Source organism: Hemibagrus wyckioides, linkage group LG03 (genome assembly GCF_019097595.1).
Source record: "Hemibagrus wyckioides isolate EC202008001 linkage group LG03, SWU_Hwy_1.0, whole genome shotgun sequence".
In the NCBI taxonomy this organism is placed as follows: domain Eukaryota; kingdom Metazoa; phylum Chordata; class Actinopteri; order Siluriformes; family Bagridae; genus Hemibagrus; species Hemibagrus wyckioides.
This window is the reverse complement of record NC_080712.1, coordinates 14807646-14830723: the sequence shown is the minus strand read 5'-3', so window position 1 is coordinate 14830723 and position 23078 is coordinate 14807646. Positions and strand designations below refer to the sequence as shown.

The window sequence follows — 23078 nt, the reverse complement described above, 5'->3', positions numbered from 1 at the left end:
CTCACACAGACCTGGAAAGAGACACAAATACTGTCCATTTGCACTTCTGCATAGCAAGACATGAGACTTAGAGAGTGCTTGGGTTCTGGGATGTAATTAACAACTCAAAAATGGTGCTAATAATAATCACCATAATTTCCATGTTACAACTATATGTAAGCAGGTGCAGGGTAATAAGGGAACAGTTGTGTGAACATATGCCCTTCCATCTGGGGGAAAACCAACATTGTACTTAATGTTCTAAGGAGAGACAGGAAATCACAAAGACATCTTGAATATATGACAGAAATAGAGGACACACAAAAGAATGCTATTCCTTGGCCATAAGGTCCAGGAAATAGCTTTGTAAGGAATGACATGAGGGTTTAAGGGAACAGTATGTTAGTCAAGATAATTGATGCTGAGCCTGCTTCATCTTCATCTTCTTCTCCATCTCTTCCCTATTAGCCAAGTTATCAGCATGGATCATGTTACATTCTTAGAAGAATTAATTAAAATACAATCATTGTTATTATTATCACTAAGCTCAAATAAGAGAGGTTGTAAACAGCAGGTGATTTTTTCATGATAATGTACAATGTACAAAACATGACTAAAAAAAGTAAAGGGGCCATTTGACCCTTTTCTAGGATTTTCAGTTAAATGGCCAGTTACACCTGCCATCATTTCCAATGATATTAATAAAACACCTAACTGTTCCATAATGTACTACATTCTGCATCAAGTCAGTGCAAGATATTTATCCCAGAAAAAAAAGAATGGTTGCAATAAACAGCAGTTATTCATATCTGTCAATCATAAAATTCTACGATCATTGTTGCCTACTAATAAAACTGTCAGCACTTAGATAGGTAATACATGAAATTCTTAGCTTATGTAAGTTTGCGTGTAAACTCTTTGTGTGTACCTCTGTTTCAATCCAACACTATGCAGGAGCAGGCAGTACCTTATCGAGCAATTACACAAGGTCCCTCAAGCAGTCAAAACAACAAGCTTGTTTAATTGTATAAACACCTAAAGAGACACACAGCTGACACGGCAAAGATTCACACGTTACATATCAACCTACAAAGATGTGCAGACAGAAAATGGGATACAGAGGAAAAAAAGAACAGAGTAAAGGAATGTGGGTAGCCATGATGTGTTTGATGAAGCAGAACCTCTCAGGCCTTCAAAAATATCACCAGACAAAGTTAGGTTTGGTCACCTGTCAGAAGTCCTCTCTAGAACGTGCACCGGTGTGCTGGATTAACCTAGCTTGGTGATCTGCAGACTTCCATCTATCCTGATCATATCAATGGTCAGCAAAGACTTCACTTTGTGATAAAAGTCAAACAGCTGATGTCCATCGACAAAGATCCTAAAACGCTGGTGTTCACAATGGATCTCAATCTGTATGGATGGGAAAAATACAGAAAATGTAATCAGAGAGAGAGGGGAAGTAATGGAAAAGTTGAAAGCAAAAGTCACTGAATTATACGTTGTAGGTTCAGTATGCTGAAAGGAAGCACTTATCCAGTTTTGCATGCTTATCTCAGCTTTGTATTGAATCACAGATTGATCTGGAAGTAGAGTGACCCGTTTCCTCCAGCCCCTTTCACCAAACTCACCATCTCAACCTTCTTTACATCCATCTGCTGTACTGCTCACTGCCATGCACAGCAATGCAAACTACAATTTGGACTTTTCAGCTTTTGTGACTATTTTTGTTTAGACACATAACTACTAATAAAATAACTAATAATTGTAATCTATCTAATCTATCTTACTTGTAATCTTTGAAAATTACCCTGAATGGCTGGTCCTGAATGAAGGGGAAATATGGAATGGCTGCCTCCTCTTCACTCCATTTCCCAGAAATCTTTGCATTCCGTAAGAACTGACGTTCAGCAAATCGGGCGCTAAGTTTCAGGGCCACATCTGAGACCTCCTCCTCGTCCTTCTCAGTGTTGCAGCTACAGGTTAGACTGACGTCAAAGCTGAACATAAAACAGCCATTTAAGAAGGTGAAACAGGATATATGGTGTAGAAGTCCTCGATTTAAACATGCAATTTAGACATGTCCAGTGTAATTAGTATATACCATAAATACCTCAAATGATACTTAGATTACAAAACAGTTATAAGATACTGTTACAAGATACTTCATTCATGTTCCTGTTTTAAGGTTTTCACAAATTACTATTAGTAAGTCAAGATCCATGAAATGTAGTTCACATACCGAAGCAGCAAATCCCAAAATACTTGATAGATTTGATGTTTAATGTCTATGGTAGCTAATAATATGTCCAAATATGGATGTCTGCATGTTTCAGTTACTAGCAATTTTCCAAAAAAAAAACAACACATACTTTGATTTTGTTAGTCTTGGCTCCACTTACTGATACAAAAATGCTAAAATGGTAGTGCAGCTTATCAGTATGGCCAAAACTGAAATAGATTTGCACAGTGTAACCTTCAGCGACACACCCACACGCTCTAACTGCTATAAAATCTCTTTCCGTCAGAGTCGGTAAACACCCACTGGCAAGCTTAAACACATGCCATTCATCTACAAAGTCCAGAGCATGCCCATACACAGGCTCCAGAATATAGATAAAACACTTGTTGTTACAGATAAAATACTTTGTTGATTTCATAAATAATTTAACTGTATACAGCTATCAAAACACCCTCGGGAAAACATCTCTATGGTTTAAGATTGGGATGCTCCCACTGCATAATAAAACTTGTGAATAATCAGTGGTCCATTTGCATACTGTAGGCTGTGATAAATCAATATCAGTATTTGCAATGGCAAATTTTCACCATGGTGAAAAACAATATAGTTCTATTCACAAACTAGACATCCATAAAGTTGACATTGCAGTTTTAATAATCCAGCAGTGAACTAGTAGCAAGATAAGATTAAACTAAAGATTTTACTCATGCATGACAACAAGGTTTGAAACCTTCTGGACAAAAAGACTTTTTTACCCATGCTAAATTGAAGGACCAAATGGTGATGACATTAATGCAATGACCGTGATGATAAATTATCACTACCTGTCTGGCTCTGCATCCACGATGCCCATGACTATGATTTTCTTACCAGGCCTCATACCTCCTCTGATCCGGCCTTTGAACGGCACTGTCTGTGAGATTAAAATAAAGGAGATTAGTCAAAGACCAGCCTAAGCATAAGCAGTAGCCAATTACATGCCTTTTATCTTTTACTATGATATATGAGGCTACTCCACCAGGATTCGTGAGATATTCTCTTTGTCAGGGGAGATCAAGCCAGAGTCTCCTAATGAATTGTTAAGATGATCATCCTCGGTTGCCTTCAGTGTTATCCAAGACAGAAAAAAAGAGATAAGGTTTTAAGAACAATACCTGAAAAAAAAAGCCTATTCGCTGCAATTTATGATTAATGTTATATTTATGATATTCCACAAGAACAATGCAACAGCACACACCTTACAGATATTTCTCAAAACCTAGCGTTTGTATATCTATATACCTAATCAGTTTAGCAATACCCGGGTCAAATTGTGTTTTATGCTTCAGTCTTGAGGAATGTAATGAACATCGCCCTAAATATTCAATTAGTCCATTATTACAGGTTCACGTTACTCAGATGAACGCTGCACTGATACTACATGCGATAAAACGCGCTGGGTGTTCACCGGATTTCCAACATGTAATTCATGCTGTATATTAAACATTCATATCATGTCCATGCAATTAACGTGAGATGTACAGAGAGGTTTTAATAGGCTTAGGTATACTCACTATCGCGTCCTTTTCCGTGCTCTGCTCCGCCATCTTGTGCAGAAGACCATAGGATGCTTACGGTAGCGCAGGAATCTGACAGCAGCACGCGCCTTGCTCACAGCGTAGTGTTACAGCAGCCACACGATCACCGGGACGCATCTGATGTGAGACGCATGACGAGAGACAAGACACAAAAGCTCATTCCCCACACCGCTGTGGGAAATTATGCTGACGTGTGAAAGAGCAGGGACGGAGCTTAATCCAGTGTCTACATCCAGTCTTGGCTACGTCCCAAATCACATAGCCTGCTACGAACTGTACTAAATAGTAGGCTGAATTATGTCAAAATAGCAGTAGTCTCTCCATGCCACTACTACGTCCCAAATCGCATAGCCTGCTACGAGCTGTATTAAATAGTAGGCTGATTTATGTCAAAATAGCAGTAGTCTCTCCATGTTAATATTTAGTATGGTAGTAAGCAAATTGGGAATGATTCACAGTCCTCTGTGCAATTAACCTGCGTTCCCAAAGGGGCTCTTTCAGTGCGTTGAGTAAAAGATATTGATTTATAGTGACATGTTTTAAAATAACTTTCAAAAATGTTGCTAAAATCACCATGATCCCGTTGGCGTGAATAAAAACCTGCATTAATCAATTCTAGATCAAATCCCATGGACGTATACTTTAGAGAGAGAGAGAGAGAGAGAGAGAGAGAGAACAGACAGAAAAACACATTTACACCCTAATCCCCCTATATACCCCCATTAATAATTATACCTATAAATAATGTCTTAGCATTTCTGACTCATATTTCTAGGGTTCTTGTGTTCGGGTTTTCTCCAGGTTCTCCAGTTTCCTCCATCTGCCCAAAAATATGCAGATACACAGATTGGCATGGTGCCCTGTGATGGACTGGTACCCCATTAGGGGGGTGAATCCTCCTTCCTTTCTACCAGTGCTGGGATGGTTTTGAGATCTGGCACGACCATGCTCAGGATAAATGGCTTACTAAAACTGATTTATTCACCAGATGAATGAATGAATGAATGAATGATGTCTAGAGGAATCTAATTAAAAATTGCATAAAAATGTTGTGTGGGTATTTTATAAATAAAAAAAGCAATTTAATTTTAATTTAAAATTGTTTGTTTATAAAAACAAATCTCTGCTAAAATGGTCAAATTGGTATACAGGGTAAACAAACATAAAAAAATTAGATCAATATACAATATCTCTTAAATTATTTTGGCCCTTGAAGAGTAGTCTTAAAGAATTACTGGACTTTAAGGTGTTAAAGACCCAAGAGGCCAAACAGCCCAGATCAGTTTTGTTTTACACCCCAATAAATACACCAAACAGATCATAATACAAAGTCCAAAATTAGAATGTTAAGGAGCCCAGAACTTAACAAGGCACATGCTCAGTGCCCACAGAGCCACTATAAAAAAGAGAAAGCAGATTAACAGCTGGCTGCTGGAGAGACTGTGTGCTCACTGCATTACAGGTGAGTTCGAGAAAGCAATGTATTTCTTCCCCTACTATATCACACATTTTGAAATGCCTTCATTCATTCATTTGTTTGTTTTCAGTAACAGCCAGAGAAGATCTATTGTCTATCCCAAAGGTGCAAATTAGCATAGCCAATCCACCTATGAGTATGTATTTTTGGAGTAGGAAGGAAACCAGATAACTGAAAGTAATCCCATAGGTAAAACAATGGGGTAAAAAAATTTAAGTCAAGCTCCTCCATCCATATGTGCCATCACAAGGAGGGTTGGGTTTTCTCTCAGCATAGGTACAAGAGCATGAAGGAGATATCAAGAGATGGCTGTTACATGAGGAGAGCTGGACAGTGCTGTCAAAGGGCAACAACCTAGCAACAAGAACAGTATCTGCTCCTTTGTGTGAGGAGGAACAGGAGGAGCACTGTCACAGCCCTACAAAACGACCTCCAGCAGGCTACTGATGTGCATGTTTCTGACCAAACTGTCAGAAGCAGACTCCATGAGGGTGGCATGAGGGCCTGACATCCTCTATTGGGACGTGTGCTCACAGGCAACCATGCAACAGCGAACAATGGGCAGGTCCACCACTGGCACTCTGTTCACTTCCTGGATAGTAGGTTCATGCTGAGCATATGTGACAGATGTGAAAGTGTCTAGAGATGCCATGGGAAACGTTATGCTGCCTGGGCCCTGGGTTGCTCCTGGTGCATGACAAATCCTAGCCTCATGTGGCCAGAGTGTGTAGGCAGTTTCTGGATGATGAAGGCACTATGCTATTGACTCTCCCTCATGTTCTCCAGACCTGAATCCAATTAAGAACCTCTGCGACATTATGGTTAGGAGCATCGGGGACATATACAATACTGACTTACATTATGAGTGGCTGTAATGAAATTCATGCCAGCTGAACAGTCTGTAACCTCCAGCCTGGACTGTTGACATAAGGTGGGGTGGGTCCATGAATTTATGCTGTGGCCACTAAATTCTGACCTTACCGTCTGTGTACCTATAAAGACCACTAAATACCATTGATCTCATGATCATGTTCATGAAACCAGTTTGATATGACTTTGGCTTTGACACGGTCAAAGTTAATGAGGTCACATTTTCCCCCCAACCTGATGGTTGATATAAACAAAGCTGTTGGTCTGTATCTGCATTATTTTCTTTTCTGACACACGATTGGTTGATTAGATAACTGTGTAATTGTGTCGGTGTAGAGGTGTTCCTAATAAAGTGTTCAGCGAGTGTATAATGCAATTGCATACAGTCAGTTTGAGTCGTCTGGGTTGGCATCTAAAAATAAGTTGGTTTTAAGTAAAAAATTATTTTAGACACTAGGGGGCAGGCTTGTGCAATAAACCAACATTCTAACTAGTTAGGCCGTCTGTAGGGTCTCGATCATTAGAGTATTAGTTATATAATTATTTGGCCACATAAACGTAATGCTTAATGTCATATTACTTCCTAATCATCATGTATTCCTAGTATTAAATTGTTTTGAAGGTCCCTATTAGTAAGTTACATTTTATATAAGACGCAAAGATTCAGTTTGCTGTCTTTAGGCATTTGTAATACCGTTCTGTGTAATTGAAGTACTTCATTATTTATCCACTATTCTAATGACACTAGTAACATCAACTTACCTGGTGTAAGCATAAACAAATAATGCACACCCATAAGCTCTGTGAAAAGGGTGAAAAAATTACCCTGCATTCTGGCCCTGTCTGTTCATAAGTGTATTTGAGCATGCAAATTTAATAAGTGTTTATTTAGCACGGCCTGGATGTAATTAGGTTAATGTTGCAGTAGTACAGTGCTACTCTTCCACTGCACCATTCTCCTCACCTTCTCATGCGGAAAGTCCTGCAGAAGGGCTTCACACTGGACACAGTGATCTGACTGGGTGCACCTGGGCCTGCTGAACACCTCATCTGTCTATACACCTCTTTCTCCTGCTCGCAGTATCCAGCCCTTTAACTGACACAAACCGTCAACCACCAGAAAGGCTCTGGTGAAAAATAGGCCTTTTGAACTGCCTAAAATTACTAAAATAAAAAGGTGCTTTGTTTAAAAGTATTCTGATTACTTCAGATAATATATTAAAACATAGGTGTTTCTTGGAATCAGATGTAATTCTGTCTTATAAAAGTGAAATAGTCATGTAATTGTCATTTAATTTTCAATATGCAAGCACAGGTTTTAGATTTTTCATCTATTTTGCTACTCTTTCACTGTCTCTTTATCTGTTTCTGTCCCTTGTTTGTCTGCTTTTTAATGTCACACTCCCACACACTTCCTCACACCCACTGCTTCCATGCTGCAGCTGTGTGTGGTCTGCCTTTTACTTCCTGTTCTGGCTCCTCATTCTGGGTCTTTCCCCTCTACACTTGCACACTGGAAATCACATGAACCTGTTCATGCAGACATGTAATCACATGCATTCACTCACAAACAATAAATACAAATGCACAAGGTGAACAATTTGTTCATGGTAGTTAAGATTATCTTGTCAACTCTTTTAAGACATATTTTTTGTATAGCCTGGATGTGATAACTAAATTTAATTAGTACTTTATTAGTGTGAGTCTAAAAATTAACAGTTTCTTTTTATTAATACCTGTAGGCAAATATGACACTTTAGGTGCTATTCAAGAAATTATGTAAAATAAAAGTCAGTTTAATAATTAGTCCCACATTAGCTTAAAGGTATCACTAGACAAGTATTAATATATATTATGTGTCTCATAGCCTCACATAAGACTTTCAGATTTACCCTCATCTGCAGTCAGTCTTCAGTATCTCCATTCTGTCCTTCATAATCATTAACTTTCAGAGACCTTTGGCACTGACATCCAGCAGTGAAATGAAAGGAAAAATGGATGGCTCTGATATGCAGTAGGGTTTATTTATTGCTGCCATACCTCTGCTCAACTTGTTCCTTTAGAGGCAGGGTCATTGCAAATCAATACAAAGTTATTACGATTGTTCTTCTTTATTCCATGATAAAACATTTCTATCCTGATGGCAGTGGTCTCTTGCAGGACGATAATGCCCCCATCTACAGGGCATGAGGGCTCACCAAATGATTTGATAAGAATAAAAGTGGTGTAAATCATCGCCTTCATAGACAGCAAGTGAAAAATCTATGGATGATTTTGGCTCGACCACTAGCGTCTCCATGACCAAGCATCAATACAACAACTGAAGGAATTTTCTTTTAGAAGAATGTTGTTCATCCATCCAGTACAGTTCCACAGAAAATTGCACAATCTATGTGCATGGTGAGACCTTTTACTCCAGAGAAAATGTTAAGCCTGCTGTTTTAAATGATTGGGGTAAAGTTATCTTTTGCCTCTGAAGGTCTTTACATAGCTGTTACTTCTACTGTGTTGATAAATGACCTTGGTAATATGCCTGACTTTACTTGAGCAAATTGCTGTTTATCTAGTCAGTAGATATGATGTAACAAAACACACTCCTGTACATACTCTCCTCTCAACATACTAGAATCTTTACATTTTTTCTTGAAATGTGTTTAGTTAGCAGGTGAGCACGTGGCTCTTTGGAATGTGCTTCACTTGCAGCTATTCATATGAAAACGTTTTGTTCCTAATGTACAAAAAGTGACAACAACAATGCAGCAATGTATCATCACTATTGAAGCGTGTTCCTTGGAGGGTGGAGTGCGGAGAGATGTAGGGGCCTCCACACAATGCACTCTACATTCCAGCCGGTGGGGGCAATGCTGTGCTGACATCGGCATTATATAAACGTGTGTGTGTGTGTGTGTGTGCTGAGCTGGGCTTGTGGTTGGCGGAGAGCAGGCGTGGCTTCATTCCCTCCACAGACCGAGCGGAACAGGATCATTCAGATAGCCGCACAAAGCCAACCTGACAGGGAGAGATGGAGGGAGGGCAGGAAGGAGGGCAGAGCAGAGTGCAAGTCTACTGCAGTGTCTCTCAACCCTCCACCCACCCCCCTGCACTTTCACAGAAACAAGAAAGGCTGTAGATGCCCTCTGTGAACTGAGCAGAATCCAATTATAAATGCAGCTGCTTAGACAGTTTGTCTCTGCAACTATGACCATTGGTTCTAATAGTTGACAATCTCTGTGTGTTATTCTGTTATACTAGTCCTAATATTTTTGGAATAATCAAATAATCATTTCTCAGCTTTAAGGTTATAAGTTCTTATTACGTAATGCACACAACACTATGCATGAAAATGAAAGAGAGGGAAGATGTGTGAGTTATAGAGATATAGCACATTCAGCCTGAAACACAGGTGTGTGAGTTCAGTCATTCTGAACCTAAAACAGAAATCACCGTAGTTTTGTAGTGCAACTGACTTAGGTCAGAGTCGTGCTAAACTTAAAACTAAAATAAAATAAAATAAAATAAAATAAAATAAATAGTCTTGTACAGCATTTTTTTCTGGGTGCAAACAGATTTAGTACAATTAAAAACATTTCAATTTCATGACCAGGTCTGCAGAAGGTACAAACTCCAATTTCCACAATCCTCAGCTATTTCCCACGTCACATCACTCAATCAAAGCTCAAACTAAAATGTAGCCATGGTCAAAATCTCCAGACTTCTTAAGAAACAAACCTGTACTCATTCACTCATGCTGCAAATAAATAATCAGGATTTTCATTTGTTTCTGTGATATCCTGCTATAATGTTGTACAATCTGTGCTGGTTAATGTCTGTGCCCCAGTAATCAGACCTTCTGTCTGTCTCTCATTTTGATAATTGCTTACTTGCTTTGATTTGTCTAATTTGAATGATTTTAATTAAAGCTTTACCTGCATTAATCTGTCTGCCTTTTATAATAGAAGAAATTGCCTTTAGGATGTGTAGTGGGTGACAACAGCACCAATAGGCCCAGCAACTGAAGATTTCTGGTCCTGCTCACATTATACCAGCCACTAGCAACTAATTACACTTTGCTCAACCCAACATATACGAAGGAGATCTGTCTAAGTGTCAATGTTTGTTTGCTGTACTCTAGAAAACACAAGTAATTAAGTCTAATAAGGTGTACAGGCGTAAAGCATTAATTTGGGCAACCCCTGTTTAGTCAAATGGAGGTTATATGAACATAATTCTGAACTCTTTCATGAAGTTTTTAAACCAGCCTCCTTATGGCAAAGTAGTGAAAGTACAGTATATCTCTGAGGCCCTTGCATAATATTATACTGAACACATTCCACATTACCTGGATCTGTACATTGATTTCTGTGACCTCAAACAGATTACCATCAAGTATCTGTATCCACTACGCATCTCATCAGTCTTGGAACAATTAAGATCTCTTACCATCTTGAGAAAACTTGATCTCCAAAGTATCTATAGCGTGATGAGAATTTGCAAAGAAGACAAATAGAAAATTGCTATTAGCACTATGCTTTGGCACTATGAATACTTAGTAATGTCATTTGGCTGGGTTAGTGGCTTGGTTTGTAATTGCTTACATTCATTGATGATATTTTAATAGATTCAGTTCCCTTGAGGAGCACATCCACCTTGTAAAGAGAGTCCAAAAGTGCAAATCGTGTAAAATCATGCAGATCAAAGCAATGCTAAAGCATTCAAGTTCTGTGCACCCTGACTGGTAATTCATGAGTACATTATAAGAAAGCAGGGGGCTGTCATGGATGATGAAAAGGTCCAAGCAGTCATTAACTGGCCTCAAAACATCAAAGAACAACAAAGATTTCTAGGCTTTGCCAGAAACTTATTAGCAACTTCATCACCTGTACACATATTTCTCTAGCAACTGGTCAACTTGGGGAGAACAAAACCAACCATCTGCTAGTCAGTAAATACTGGTAAGAATCCATGCATGACAAATATTTTAGTGGTTGTGGACAGAAAAAAGACTTATTCCTCTCCTTGCCATGCCAACGGCCTTTAAAACCACTGAGCGTGTTAACCTGTATTTCAACATCCTTAAAAAAAACTTACTACTACGTTATGAAGTAACTTTGCGGGTTTGAATAGCGCTACACAAACAAGCTATATTACCTGCTTTCCATGTCTCATTCTTTAAGCATCCAGCCCTTAGAATGAAAGCACCCTACACTGTTAGGAGCTTACTGTCAGGTTTACTGTCAACTGCAAGTGCCATGATCCAGTTTGCACATCACTTGACTCTCACATGACTAATGTTTTTTATACTTTGGAAGCTTTTAATAAATGCTGATGCACTCACCTGTCTGCGTTCTATGCTGTACTGTACATATACCAAAGAACTGCAACTATGTCAGAATCTTCATAAAATAAATGTGTTTTTGAAGACACAAGAGCAGCAAGAGAAAGATAGTGGAATAGAATAGACTGGAATGAAATCCACTCAGAAGTTATTGTTTAAACCAAAGTGAAAGTTTTAAATACACTGCCTCAGCGTGAAATCACACAACTATCATATATGTTTATACATAACATCATATACATTTTAAAATACTATTGATTCCATTAAACTTTAGTAATATAATACAACACAAGTAATCTATAAAACCCAATTACTAGGCTGTTTTCCCATATACTGTAGTTCTTTAGAAATATAAAATAAAATCCAGTTAAAGTTGATCTGAAAGGGTGACAAAGTGGCAAAAATGCATAAAGCAAAAAATGTTAAGCAGATTGATAACATATTTTAATTTTTAGGGTCTAAGTTCATGTGTTATGTATGTAAGTGCACATAAATGGTGAGTCATCAACCTGACACCCTTGTGGTCAGACCCTTATGGTCTTGTGTGAAGCAGAAAGTTTGAAAGCACCCTAAGGATGAGATGATTAAAGTGATTCAATGCAAATTCAGTATATGTTTTTTTTTTATCATTATTTATGTAATGAATAGATTAAAGTAGACATCCAGTTGAGTATTGTGTTTTAAGTATTTGATGATATAGAACTGACTTTTAAAGTATGTCAACCAGGCTATGAAATTATTCTCAGTATGAATTTGCTGGTTTAACTATGACACAATTGAAGTACACACATAAAGCTTGCTGTTTTGAAAGAACTATGATGACAGTTATGCTTAACACTGCAGTAAATCTTTTGAAAATAATATAAGCCCACATCTATATTTTATTCTCTAAAACCTTTCAGTCTATCACTAAAATACCCAAATATGACAAATACTCGACCTGTCCTATTGGGTACATGAATATTACATGACCGAAACAGTGGCAAAATGAAAGTTAAATTAAAATTCACTTCTACAAACAGACAGGCTGAGTGTTATACACGGTGCATAACTGTGCAGTGCCCTGGTTGCTGCATGAGTGACTCACTCCTTCACATGAAGACAGTGCTCTACGTAAGGGAAAAAACATCCTTACTGTCCTGACTAGATGACTAGGCCATGCTCCTTCCTAGCTTCCTCTTCCTACTGCCTCATGCACACAAATGAGACACAGCCATGTGCTATGAACTAAAAGTGGCTCTGCTCTCTGCAGCTGTGTGGCCCCAATGCTGGAAATAGGCTCACAGTAACAGCTCATGAGTCACAGTTACAAAATGGTGGCAACTGTTGATGCATAAAATCCTGATATTAGCTTTGACATACAGTGGAGAAAAAGAAACGTGATGGGAACAGTGAAAAGATTTTTTTTAACCTGCTGATTACTCTGGCATGTACAGTATATAGACATTGCAGTATAAAACATGAGATATATTTACTTTATTAACACTTTCAGTGATTTTGCAAATGTGTGATAAAGACGAAAAATGGTCAAATTCATTTTCATTTGAATAGTTTATTGTATGATATAAAACTACAAAAGTAAGACTGTTTCAAATTCATAGACACCTGTCCATATTTTTTATATATATATATTCTACAGTCCACACCTTTTTAAATACAGTGATCATCAGTTGGTGGGTGGGTTTTCCTCAAAATGAATATGTTGGTAATTGCATAGAAAAGGCACAGCTCCCAAGGTCTGTGAAAAATACAGCCTCTCTTTCTGACCCCAACCCTCCTACCCCCACCCCCCAAACACACACAGAAACAACCCCTATCAGCTCCTGGTGGTTTCTCTCGAAAACCACCGAACTCGTTATATTTCCCCAAACAGCTGGTCTGGGGTATAGGCTGAAATCAGGGAGACACCATGTCATACTAACAGTAACCGGCATCACAACGCACTCATTTCTGCTCTTCATATGTTTTGGCATTGAGGGTTATAGATAGACTTTCCTAAAAATAAGCTTTGGAGTCTGAACCTCAGAAGTTTTCCGAAGAGAATAAAGTATTGCTTCACAATTTTTTCCCTTGCACACTATGAAGTACATAGATATTAAATACTTAATATTTAAACAGGGGTAGGGAGTGTAGACCTAAACACTGCCACAAACAGCACCCCAAAATTATAATATAGGAAACAAAACAGAAACAATAATAATAATAATAATAATAATAATAATAATAATAATAATACACTTTCAAAACAGAAAAAGATGGCTTCCAACCCAATTCATTGTATAATACATTCCTATAAGCAGAGTACATTCCTACCATACATTCTGTACACATTACAATCCAGATGGTAGATTCACATCAAAAATAAATATATTTACACAGGAAATGAAAAATAAATAATTTAAAACAAAAATCACTCCAAATCCAAACAACTTAAAATAATCAGTAATTATAATTAGAAATGAATAGTATTGCCTGCTTGGCTTTATATTCTCCTGATCGTCATCTTTTCAAATTCTTATATAATCTCTTGAGCACTATAGGATGTGATCCGTTACTCCCACTGAAGGCTTCTCTGTAAATAGAAAGTTTGAATCCCATATCTAAAATGGTCACACTAGTAAAGAACTAGTATTACAGTTCACTGTCTGATAATGCCTATGTGTATCTATCTAAATAGCTAAGATGCTTTTGAAATCTGTGACAGGAAATGATATTTGTTTCAAAGTCATCACTGATTAACAGCACTCTCCAGTAAACAGGTCTATAACACTAAGCAGCTGATATGACAAATGGTCCCTTTGCACATGTATGATGTGTTTAGTCAGAAATGAACTGAAAACACAAAGTCTAAATCCCCTACATCCAGTTTGATTGCATTAAGTGGTTTGCAGTGGGTTTCAGATTTTGTCGGGTTTTGTTGCACACACAGGATTTTTAACCATGAAATCAAGACTGGTAATGCAAATATTCAAGAATAAGAAAAAAATAAAAATCTCTGGTATTTTGAACATTAACAGTGACAAGCCTCACTTACTCATGTTTCAAATTTAAAATCTTTACATGTTTTTATACCCAGTTGTTCTGACCATTTGAATTGGTCCAAAACCATCAAGAGAGATAACAAGGAGCCAAGACAGGACATGGTAACCATTGGCAAAACATAACCAACACTATGGATAAGATTAAATAAAACCCACTTGCCTAAAATCCTACAGCTTGCTTTTGTACAGTTATGATGCATTCTTGCATGCAATATGAATAATGTACCGCTGGAAAGAGAGGGTGAGGGAAATGCTCACTTAATAAAACAAGCAAACATGATGCCACTGTTAGAAGTAGAAAATGTTTTGTTTCTGATTTAAAAAAAAAAAAAATTGTTAATTTGAAGATGCTTATGACATAAATTATGAAATGAATGAAACTGCATTATCAAGCACATACAGGCCCTTTCTATAAGATAGTGTCTTTTTTTTACAGAAAATTACATTAATGTAAAAAAAAAATGTTTGGAAACCTGAAAATAAAGGCGGTGGCAGTTAAGGGCATTTGCATCGCATAAAGGAACTTAACCTTGACTTTTTTTTCCCAGATGAGAAAGAGAACTCCTTGTCACGTTAGAAGAAATGCACGAATTGTTATTGCATGAACCAAATCGCCATTGCAGAATCATCTGAAATATGTTTAAAGGTAATTCTCATATCAAGCTCATCTATAAACACATCAGCTGGGGAAAAGCATGTCCATTTCATCCTAAAGAGTAAAAGTTATTTCACAAAATTAAATTTAAAGTGAATTCACTTAAATATTTCTTTATAATATTAACATATGTAGAACAACACAAAAGAAGCACATAAACCAAGTTCCTCTTTTAAATTTGTTGTGCTTTATGAAAATGAGAGTTATACGAAAATAGACTTGGTCAAGCACATTCTTGCACCTGTACGTTTATGGAGGGGAAAGAGAGCTGCTACTCCTTCTCTGCTTATTAGAGAAATTAAATACAGACTATAGAAAAAAAGACAGGAATTTACCAAGTGGTCATTTTTGATGAAGGCACTTGAATCTGACAGAAGCCAAGTGTGTTCCTTCATGTTCATATTTGGAAAAGGCGAGCACAGTGCATGCACAGTGTTGAAAAGTAGTACTGGGTGACATCATGACTCATTATAACAATTGCCTTGCCTTAAAAATAAAAACTGTACAAAACACCCACAGAGATAAGTATTTAAGAGTTTTTAAAATTTGCGTCTAAAAAAAATGATTTATTTTTGCATTCCCAGCCACATATGGTCACGATCCTACCAGCACCTCCATGATGTGGTCCAGCTCAGTGAGGTCCATTTTAAAAGGCTGGTTAGGGGTTAAAGTCTTGATGAGGTCATCAGCCGTCACCACAGGCGATAGTTTGGATGGGGAGGCCCCTGCTGCCGAAGTGCATGGGTCAAAATCATACATGGAGGTGTCGATGTCGGCAAAGAGAATATCGTCCAGGGCCAGATCAGTGAGGAAGCCTGAGGAAGAGGAGGAGGATGGCAAAGTGCTCATGTCCAAGCCACTTGTAGGGAGAGTGTCCATCCCTCTGGGCTCAGTAGCTGCTGTACCTGCTGTACCTGTTATTAACCGCTCCACAGCTAATGGGCTCGGCCCCTCTGGCTTTGAACTGCAGGATTTGGTGCAGTTTTTGGAGTCTGAGGCTGTGGTGGGCTGGCTGGAGGGCTGGAGGGGCATGGGAAGGGGCACGGTAATTGAGGAGGTAGTGATAGACCCTGCTGCTGTGGATGACGGACATAGCTCCTCGATTTCATCCAGGGCCGAGGAGAAGCTGTCAGTGGCCATGGGGGGGCGGAGTCTGGATGGAGAATGATGGAGTGAAGAGGGAGAAGTGCAAAACACAGCGCTGTCCTCTTCCAGCAGAGAAGCCGGGGTGAGGCAAGCATCCAGCGGCGTGGGGGTGGCTAAAGCCGGGGACGGAGGTGGGACTGCGGGCTGCTGGGATAGCACAGGTGGCTGAGCCACCACAGAGAGCACACCAAAAGCAGGCTGTGCTTCCCGGAATCCCTCATCCATTGGGTGGTCTGGAGGAGGAGAGGGAGGAAAGAAGAGTGGTCGCAGGCTACCCTCCTGCTTCAGCTCATCCTGAATGCGCCGCAACATGTTGTTGATGAGCACACGCTTTTCTAGGCTCGGCTCAGTCAGCGCTCGCTGACTGTACAGCTTCATCAGTGAGATGTTAAAGATGGTCTGCCTCTGCAGAGTGTATGAGACCTTGGAGAGCCCGTCAGCCATCGCCAGCGCTTTGCCTTCCACTCCCTCATCATCCTCGTCTAGCTTCCGCTTTGCTCCTTTACCCAACATATATCTAGACCGGAGAGAGAAAATGAGAGAGGGAAAGAGATTAGATCTAAAGTGAAAAGCTCTTTCTTTATCGCTTATTTCTTTTTTTTACTGATGACCAAAATGTGTACAATTAAATGCATAAACCATGTTCATACACATATTTCATCAAGGATCGAGCGAAGGAAAATCTAACACAATGTGCAAAATGTGTTAGATGTTTTCTCATCCAGAATAAGGATGCTAAATGAAAACAATGACATGATTTATCAAACCGAACAAGATAAATCCAGAAAAAGCCAACTCAAAGGCAAAATACAACAGTACAGTACAAAAACACTCCTTTGGCAGGAAACACATGGTGTTTAGTCAATGAGATGATATGTTAAAACTTGTTAGGCACATAAACTAAAGTAACCATAAATAAAGGCAAGAAACATCATGAACAGCTACATGGTATGTTAGACAAAATGCACGACCAATGAAACAGACACCCAACCCAAACAGCAGTTGGCTTGAGCATCAACAGGTAGACTTGGGTTAAAAATAAAAGACCATTTCTGTTACCAGATTGTAGCTTTGTTGCCATGACATTGGCCCGCAAGCTGTCATCATATTAGCATTCTGAGCCTCCACTGGGGTGAGAGTCTACAATATCTGTACGGTGGCCGCAGAGAAGAAAGAGCACACAGCGACTCATGTTACAACTGTGCCAAACAGATAAGGTAACACAACAAGGGGAAAGGAGTTTATGCAAAACCAAACTCTTCAAACTGCTATGATTCACTCAAATTATTAATCACCACACAGAACTATTCACACTTGAAGACAGTGCACTGAAACAGGGGCAATTACAGGAATCCTGTTCTGACTACTGCTTCCTGAGACTTGCTGCTAAGAGAGGGAGGCAAGTGTGTGTCAGACTTTCAGTAAGAGCTCGTTGTGTCAGTGTGCAATACGAAAAACGCAGTGTTGTGCATTACTCCAGTATGCACAAAGAGGAGGAAGCGGAAAAGGCAGAACAGCATGCTGGGCAAAAGAAAGGGGCTGCGATGAAGCTGCTCTCATTCCCCATGTTAGGAAACAGAGCTCTCAGCTACTGTACCAGCACAATATGCACCTGATTTACAGCCCATCACAGGGGCCGCCATGTTGTAACAGTACAGCGCTGTGGAGAGAGCAGCAAGAGTCAGAGAGACAGAGAGAGACCGGTACAATAGTGTGAGAATGGGAAAGGGGAGGGGGGAGTTTGGACAAAGGTTAATATTATAATAATCTGGTTAAAACATTAATTACTAACTTCCAACATGAAACATACATAATGACAGTTTTGTATATTTTATGAGTAATTAGACATATGTGCTTTTTTATTCCTCAAGGTCATAACTATATTCCACATTCCCTTTCACCGTACTTACAATACTAATGCTTACAAATATTTTGTTCAGTTTATACAGTCAAAATTTTTAATGAATGCCTGAGGAATCTGGCTTGATGCTTTGCCACTTAGCTGCTTGCTGCTAGTTATATCACTAACTTGCATGCTAATGACTTAATGAATAGAGAATGAACGGCTGAGAATAACCAACATCAGGAAATATGGCACCACCAACAACTTTAAAGTAATAAACTTAAATAAAATGACCTCAAAGGAGATGCTTCGACATGCAGTGGTGTTCTGTGAGGAAAGATAGACGTCTGGGCATTTTCCTATACGGCATAATGTTTTCCTTCAGTTTTAGATCGATAATTGAATAATAAGCATGGAAGTCCCTTTTTTAGTAAATTTGGAAAACATGAGCCTCATTTCTCAAGTAGCCCGGACTCACAGAAAAAAGCTTACATGCAACTTATTTGCCACAACTTTTCTCAAATTTCTGTCACTGCATAACACATTGAGCTTTGTCCACTTTTTACAACATATGATTAGACTTAGGTCCTCTTCTCTGCAAACACAATCGGAATTACAAGTCTCATGATTATGCTGCGCTTTAATGCTGGTATTATTCATTTTTTAGACTGTATACTCTTCAGGCTATTGAGAATACTGTGTGTTTACAGGGTTTGAAAATACCTGCACTGCATATGGCGTGACTTGCATTTTCCACCTGACTTGTAAGTCTGACTGTGAAGAAGCAGAGAATTGTCATGAATTTGTCATGAGTAAAACATATAGTAGTACAAACATTTTACATAGCCAGAATGGCCCAGGTGCTTGTGTGTTGTAAGTGTTTACGTAACATACTAACATATAGGGTCCATATTGGACTAATGGCATGCATGTTATACCTTGAGGGTGCAGTCTCACTCACACTACTCCAGTGACAAGCTCGGTTCTCACTGTGCATTTTTACATGCTGCTCTGAACCTATTCATTAAGAGTTCTAACCTGGTACACTCGATTCCATGCTATAATGCTACAGAAAAACACAATGATTTTTTTCAAAAATATATATATATATATATATGTATGTATTCTTCATGTCAGTGTAAACACATTTATTAAAGGGCATGGGCAGGAAAACAACCATGAGCGCTGTTATCTAGGTAAAAGCACAAAGATAAGGAGAGAGTGTGAAAGAGAGCAAGAAGCAGAACTTAAACCAGTAGTGGAAAGAGAGAAACGGAGAGGAAAAAACAGAGACAGAGAGTGAGAAAGAAAAAAGCGTGCTTGCACGCACGCACGAGAGAGAGAGAGAGAGAGAAGAGAAAGAAGCCTGTTCCTGTTCCCGAGGCCTCTCCTCATTACCATAAAGTGAAGCCCAGTAGCAGTAGGCAGCATTGCAGTGTGCTTGAACCTAATCCAGGCTGACAGCTTCGTGCACCCTGGCCCTGTCTGTGTGCTCACACACACACACACACACACACACACACGCATGCACGCACGCACACAAGCAAGCAAACAGCGCGCAGGCGCACCTCTGTCAGGCATTTCCACTCAGTCAGGAAGTGCAAGTGGCTGGGCCTGTTGCCTCGCTGCCTGTTACCATGACAAACATGGTCAGCTGGGAATCCGCCCAGAGAGATGACAAAGAGGGAGCGAGAAGGGTGGGAGAAAGAGAAGGGAGAGAGAGAAGGAGGTGGGGATGAGCAAACTTAAAGAAAAAAAATAAACGTTTTGTGTTGGTGTACAGCTTCTGAGGCAAAGCATTTGAAACAGAAAAATGTGTGTTGGAAAGCAAAACAAGTTCTGTCTCCTGTCGCTGTGTGAATTCCACTGCTCACAGACACAACGCACGTTAGTCAGAAATGAATAGATAAACAGAACTTTCAAGAGAAAGAAATAAAAAACGGGGTGCACATAGGTCATTCAGTAATACATTCTTCCAGTTCTTTTGCTTCTGTTGATTAGAAAAAGTTGTGTTATATAGATGCAGGAGAACAGCTCTGAAAGATGAAATATCACACAAATAAGTCAAATTACCATTTGTGTTCAAAGTGGACGATATTTAAATTTAAAAAAGTAAACATACTCTTTAAAAAAGTGCAAGAGTAAAAACTGACTGAGAAAAACTAAATACTATGTAGCCTGCTAGCCATCTCATCGGCCTGGGCAGCTGTTGGCATGTCAGTGGAAACAGGGAAGGAACATGATTCAAGTTAGTGGTTTTCTTCTGATTTACTGCCCTCTTCCTTTATGTTTGGTGTTTGGTGGAAACAGAGAAACAAACTTTGTTGTGGAATTCATGATGGCTGGATACATTAATGCCAAGAGAAAAACAAAGAATAAATAAAATCATGACACAAGTTGTGAGCAGGGAAGAAAACAAATCAAAGTCCCTTTTCAAGAACTGCTGAGAAAAAAAATGTCAGGGCAGCTGAACAGGTCCCTGTGACTCACTACGAGGAGTGGAGACAGATATGTGCAGCACTGAAGCGCCATTACTACTCCACCCTGCACATTCCTCTTCTCCTTTTTCTCCTCCTCCATCCTCTTCCCTCCATCTCTAGGGTGAAAGGTCACTGAGAAAGTACAGAAGAAGAGCCAGGACTAGGACAGTATGGGAGCAATAAATGTTTAGTAGTTTGTTTTGTAGTGGTTAAGGTTGGGATTTAGGGAGGGAAAGTTTGTTTTGGCTTGGTGTTAAAAAGGCCTACCACTACCTATTGCCTCTGACCTGGAACCAAGCAGCGAGAAAGTGACAAAGGAGGAGAGAGGGCATAGAAAGAGAGAGGGAGTGAGTGGGGAGCGCCGTGTTCCCGCCTCACTCAGCACACTCTGTTCCCTCAGACACAGAGACACTGAGGAACACACCGCAAACTGCCTCTCCATCACTGCTGCACCAGCGCTTGGAAATGACCCTGTTTCCATGCGTCCTCTACATAACATTGTGAAAAGACGCTATGTTAAAGGAGCGCTTGTTCTTTCTTCTTTAATCGTGTTGTAAACTAGTGGAAGATGGCTTGATTTTACAGCGCAGCTTTAAAAGCATGGCTCAGCTGCGGCTCACTTCCTGGATACCACTCCTGGCAGTAGCTAAGCGTGTGAAACAGAGCACCGGATAAGTCCAGAATTAGTGTAAAAGCAAGGCTGGGGCCTTTGGACAGGAGAACACAGGGCTGTCAGAGCAGAGGCTGGAAACACTTTAGTGCTTCTAGGCTGCCTGCAAAATGTATACTTAGCAGCACACAAGAGAAATTTCATGTGAAGGACCAGACTACATGGATAAAATGTGTGAAAAGCATGCTCATCTCAATGCTTCATTGTACCGAGTTTCTCCTTCCACTCCATCTGCAAAGGTTTTAAAACCTTCCGACAGTATATAGGATAACACTTCGCATTTGTCTTTATATAACTCATTGTATTGTTTATGCACTTCCTCCACAATAGTACATATGACTACATATGAATGAGTTAGTGAAGAAGCAGAGGAGAACTTTCTGTGGATGAAATGAACGTGTGAATGAGGGAGTGAGTGAGTGCATGCATGAGTGGATGAAAGACCTACAGGACAAATGAATGAGCGAGCGTGCGAGTGCGCAAAAAAGTGGTGCACGAGCAAGTGAATGAGCGAACGAGCAAGCGAATGTGCGCTGAATCATCAGTGATATTATGATCCTGTAACAGGATCTGCACGTTTCCATGCCTGTGCTTCTGACTTCCCCTCCCCCCTCACCTCAGTGCTTTGCTATTTAAGGTCCTGAGGGGACAGATTCACACACACACACACACACACACACAGACACACACACAGACACACACACAGACACACACACAGACACACACACACTAACATGCATGCATACGTACATACATAGCACGATGTTCTGCTGCAAAGCTCTGTTACGGAACCATGAGGATGGAAGGTCAGGCTATAAAACATACAGGCTACAAAACAGCCTGGACAGTTGAACATCACTTGCTTGTTCTGCATGTAATAACACAAACATTACTGTCAAATGAGAGACAGAGGGAGAGAGAGCTGAAGGGAGAATGACAGCGATAAAGAACGAGGGAGAAGGCGCACACTCTCTGGTGTCATCTTACAGTATCATTACAGGCGCATAATACATGTTCATCCTCCTCTCCGCCTGGCCTCGGTACTTACTCGGCACGCTTTGTCACGGCACTTGACGGCACAAAGACGGGGTGTCATTTGTGTGGGCTCTCCTGACGAAGGCTCAGTACTGAGCACGAGCAGGAGTGAGAGAGAGAGAGAGAGAGAGAGAGAGAGAGAGAGAACACAGGAATATAGATTGAGCCAGACCAAATGATATGTTTATGGTATTGCATACATATCATAGCAGTTTGCTATCTTGCATGAAATACACTAGTGTACCTTACAGCTATAATCCCACTGTATGAGCAAAGAAAATAGTGCTACTACAGTTACGGATTATCTCATTATGCCATAATAGAATAAATGAACAAAATCGGGTTCTAGACAGACAGTTAGCTATGTGTGTTCGCAAGCATTTCAAACTTATATCAAAAAACTTATATAACCTATATCAGTCTCCTCTTAGACAACATATGGATAAAACACCAGAGTGCTGTAGCATCCGTTGTTTAAACAATAATGTGACATACTTCAACCCAATCTTTATCCATGGCATATGTGTAATTATAGATAATAATTTACATGTGTTGCCCTGTATTACACAGAAAACCTATTTACTCTAAAATTTGTAGCACTTGTGTCTTTAAAGACAGGGCTACTTTTTAGAGGGAGGAATAGTGTTTAGTGCAGTCAGAGACGCTCAGAGTAAACACCAAGTGCTTCCTTTTCAGAAACCTTACTACAGAAACCTTCAAAAGAGTAA

At 39.6% G+C, this 23078-nt stretch overlaps 2 protein-coding genes across 9 annotated transcripts in view; both read right to left on the bottom strand.

Moving 5' to 3' along the window:
• Nucleotides 1-123: 123 nt before the first annotated feature.
• lgalslb (lectin, galactoside-binding-like b) lies at nucleotides 124-4066 on the bottom strand. 2 transcript variants are annotated; one of them, XM_058378106.1, is made up of 5 exons: nucleotides 3775-4066; nucleotides 3240-3326; nucleotides 3046-3134; nucleotides 1790-1979; nucleotides 124-1392 (listed from the first exon to the last, which is right to left on the bottom strand). In XM_058378106.1, exons 1-5 carry the CDS (start codon nucleotides 3805-3807, stop codon nucleotides 1249-1251), a joined length of 543 nt encoding a protein of 180 aa, XP_058234089.1. In that variant the 5' UTR covers nucleotides 3808-4066; the 3' UTR covers nucleotides 124-1248. The 2 variants fall into 2 exon arrangements, with proteins under 2 accessions (XP_058234089.1, XP_058234098.1); XM_058378115.1 differs by having other exon boundaries at nucleotides 3240-3323; nucleotides 3775-4064.
• An 8946-nt stretch (nucleotides 4067-13012) lies between these two features.
• sertad2b (SERTA domain containing 2b) overlaps nucleotides 13013-23078 on the bottom strand; it is a 30950-nt gene continuing 20884 nt past the window's right edge. For 3 of the 7 annotated variants that reach the window (XM_058385651.1, XM_058385656.1, XM_058385650.1), the window contains exon 2: nucleotides 13013-16839. In XM_058385651.1, the coding sequence (XP_058241634.1) occupies nucleotides 15771-16835 (1065 nt within the window). In that variant the 5' untranslated portion in view covers nucleotides 16836-16839 and the 3' untranslated portion in view covers nucleotides 13013-15770. Of the gene's footprint in view, nucleotides 16840-17381; nucleotides 22326-22363; nucleotides 22443-23078 lie in introns of those variants that run through there. The other 4 variants (XM_058385655.1, XM_058385652.1, XM_058385654.1 and 1 more) reach the window with 3 other exon arrangements.

Excerpts from the sequence above, each read along its gene's own strand:
- lgalslb (XM_058378106.1), bottom strand. The coding sequence starts at position 3,807 with ATGGCGGAGCAGAGCACGGAAAAGGACGCGATA. Across the intron at positions 1,980-3,045 it reads GTGGATGCAGAGCCAGACAG|CTTTGACGTCAGTCTAACCT; the intron begins GTAGTGATAATT and ends TTTTATGTTCAG. Across the intron at positions 1,393-1,789 it reads TTCAGGACCAGCCATTCAGG|ATTGAGATCCATTGTGAACA; the intron begins GTAATTTTCAAA and ends CCATCCATACAG.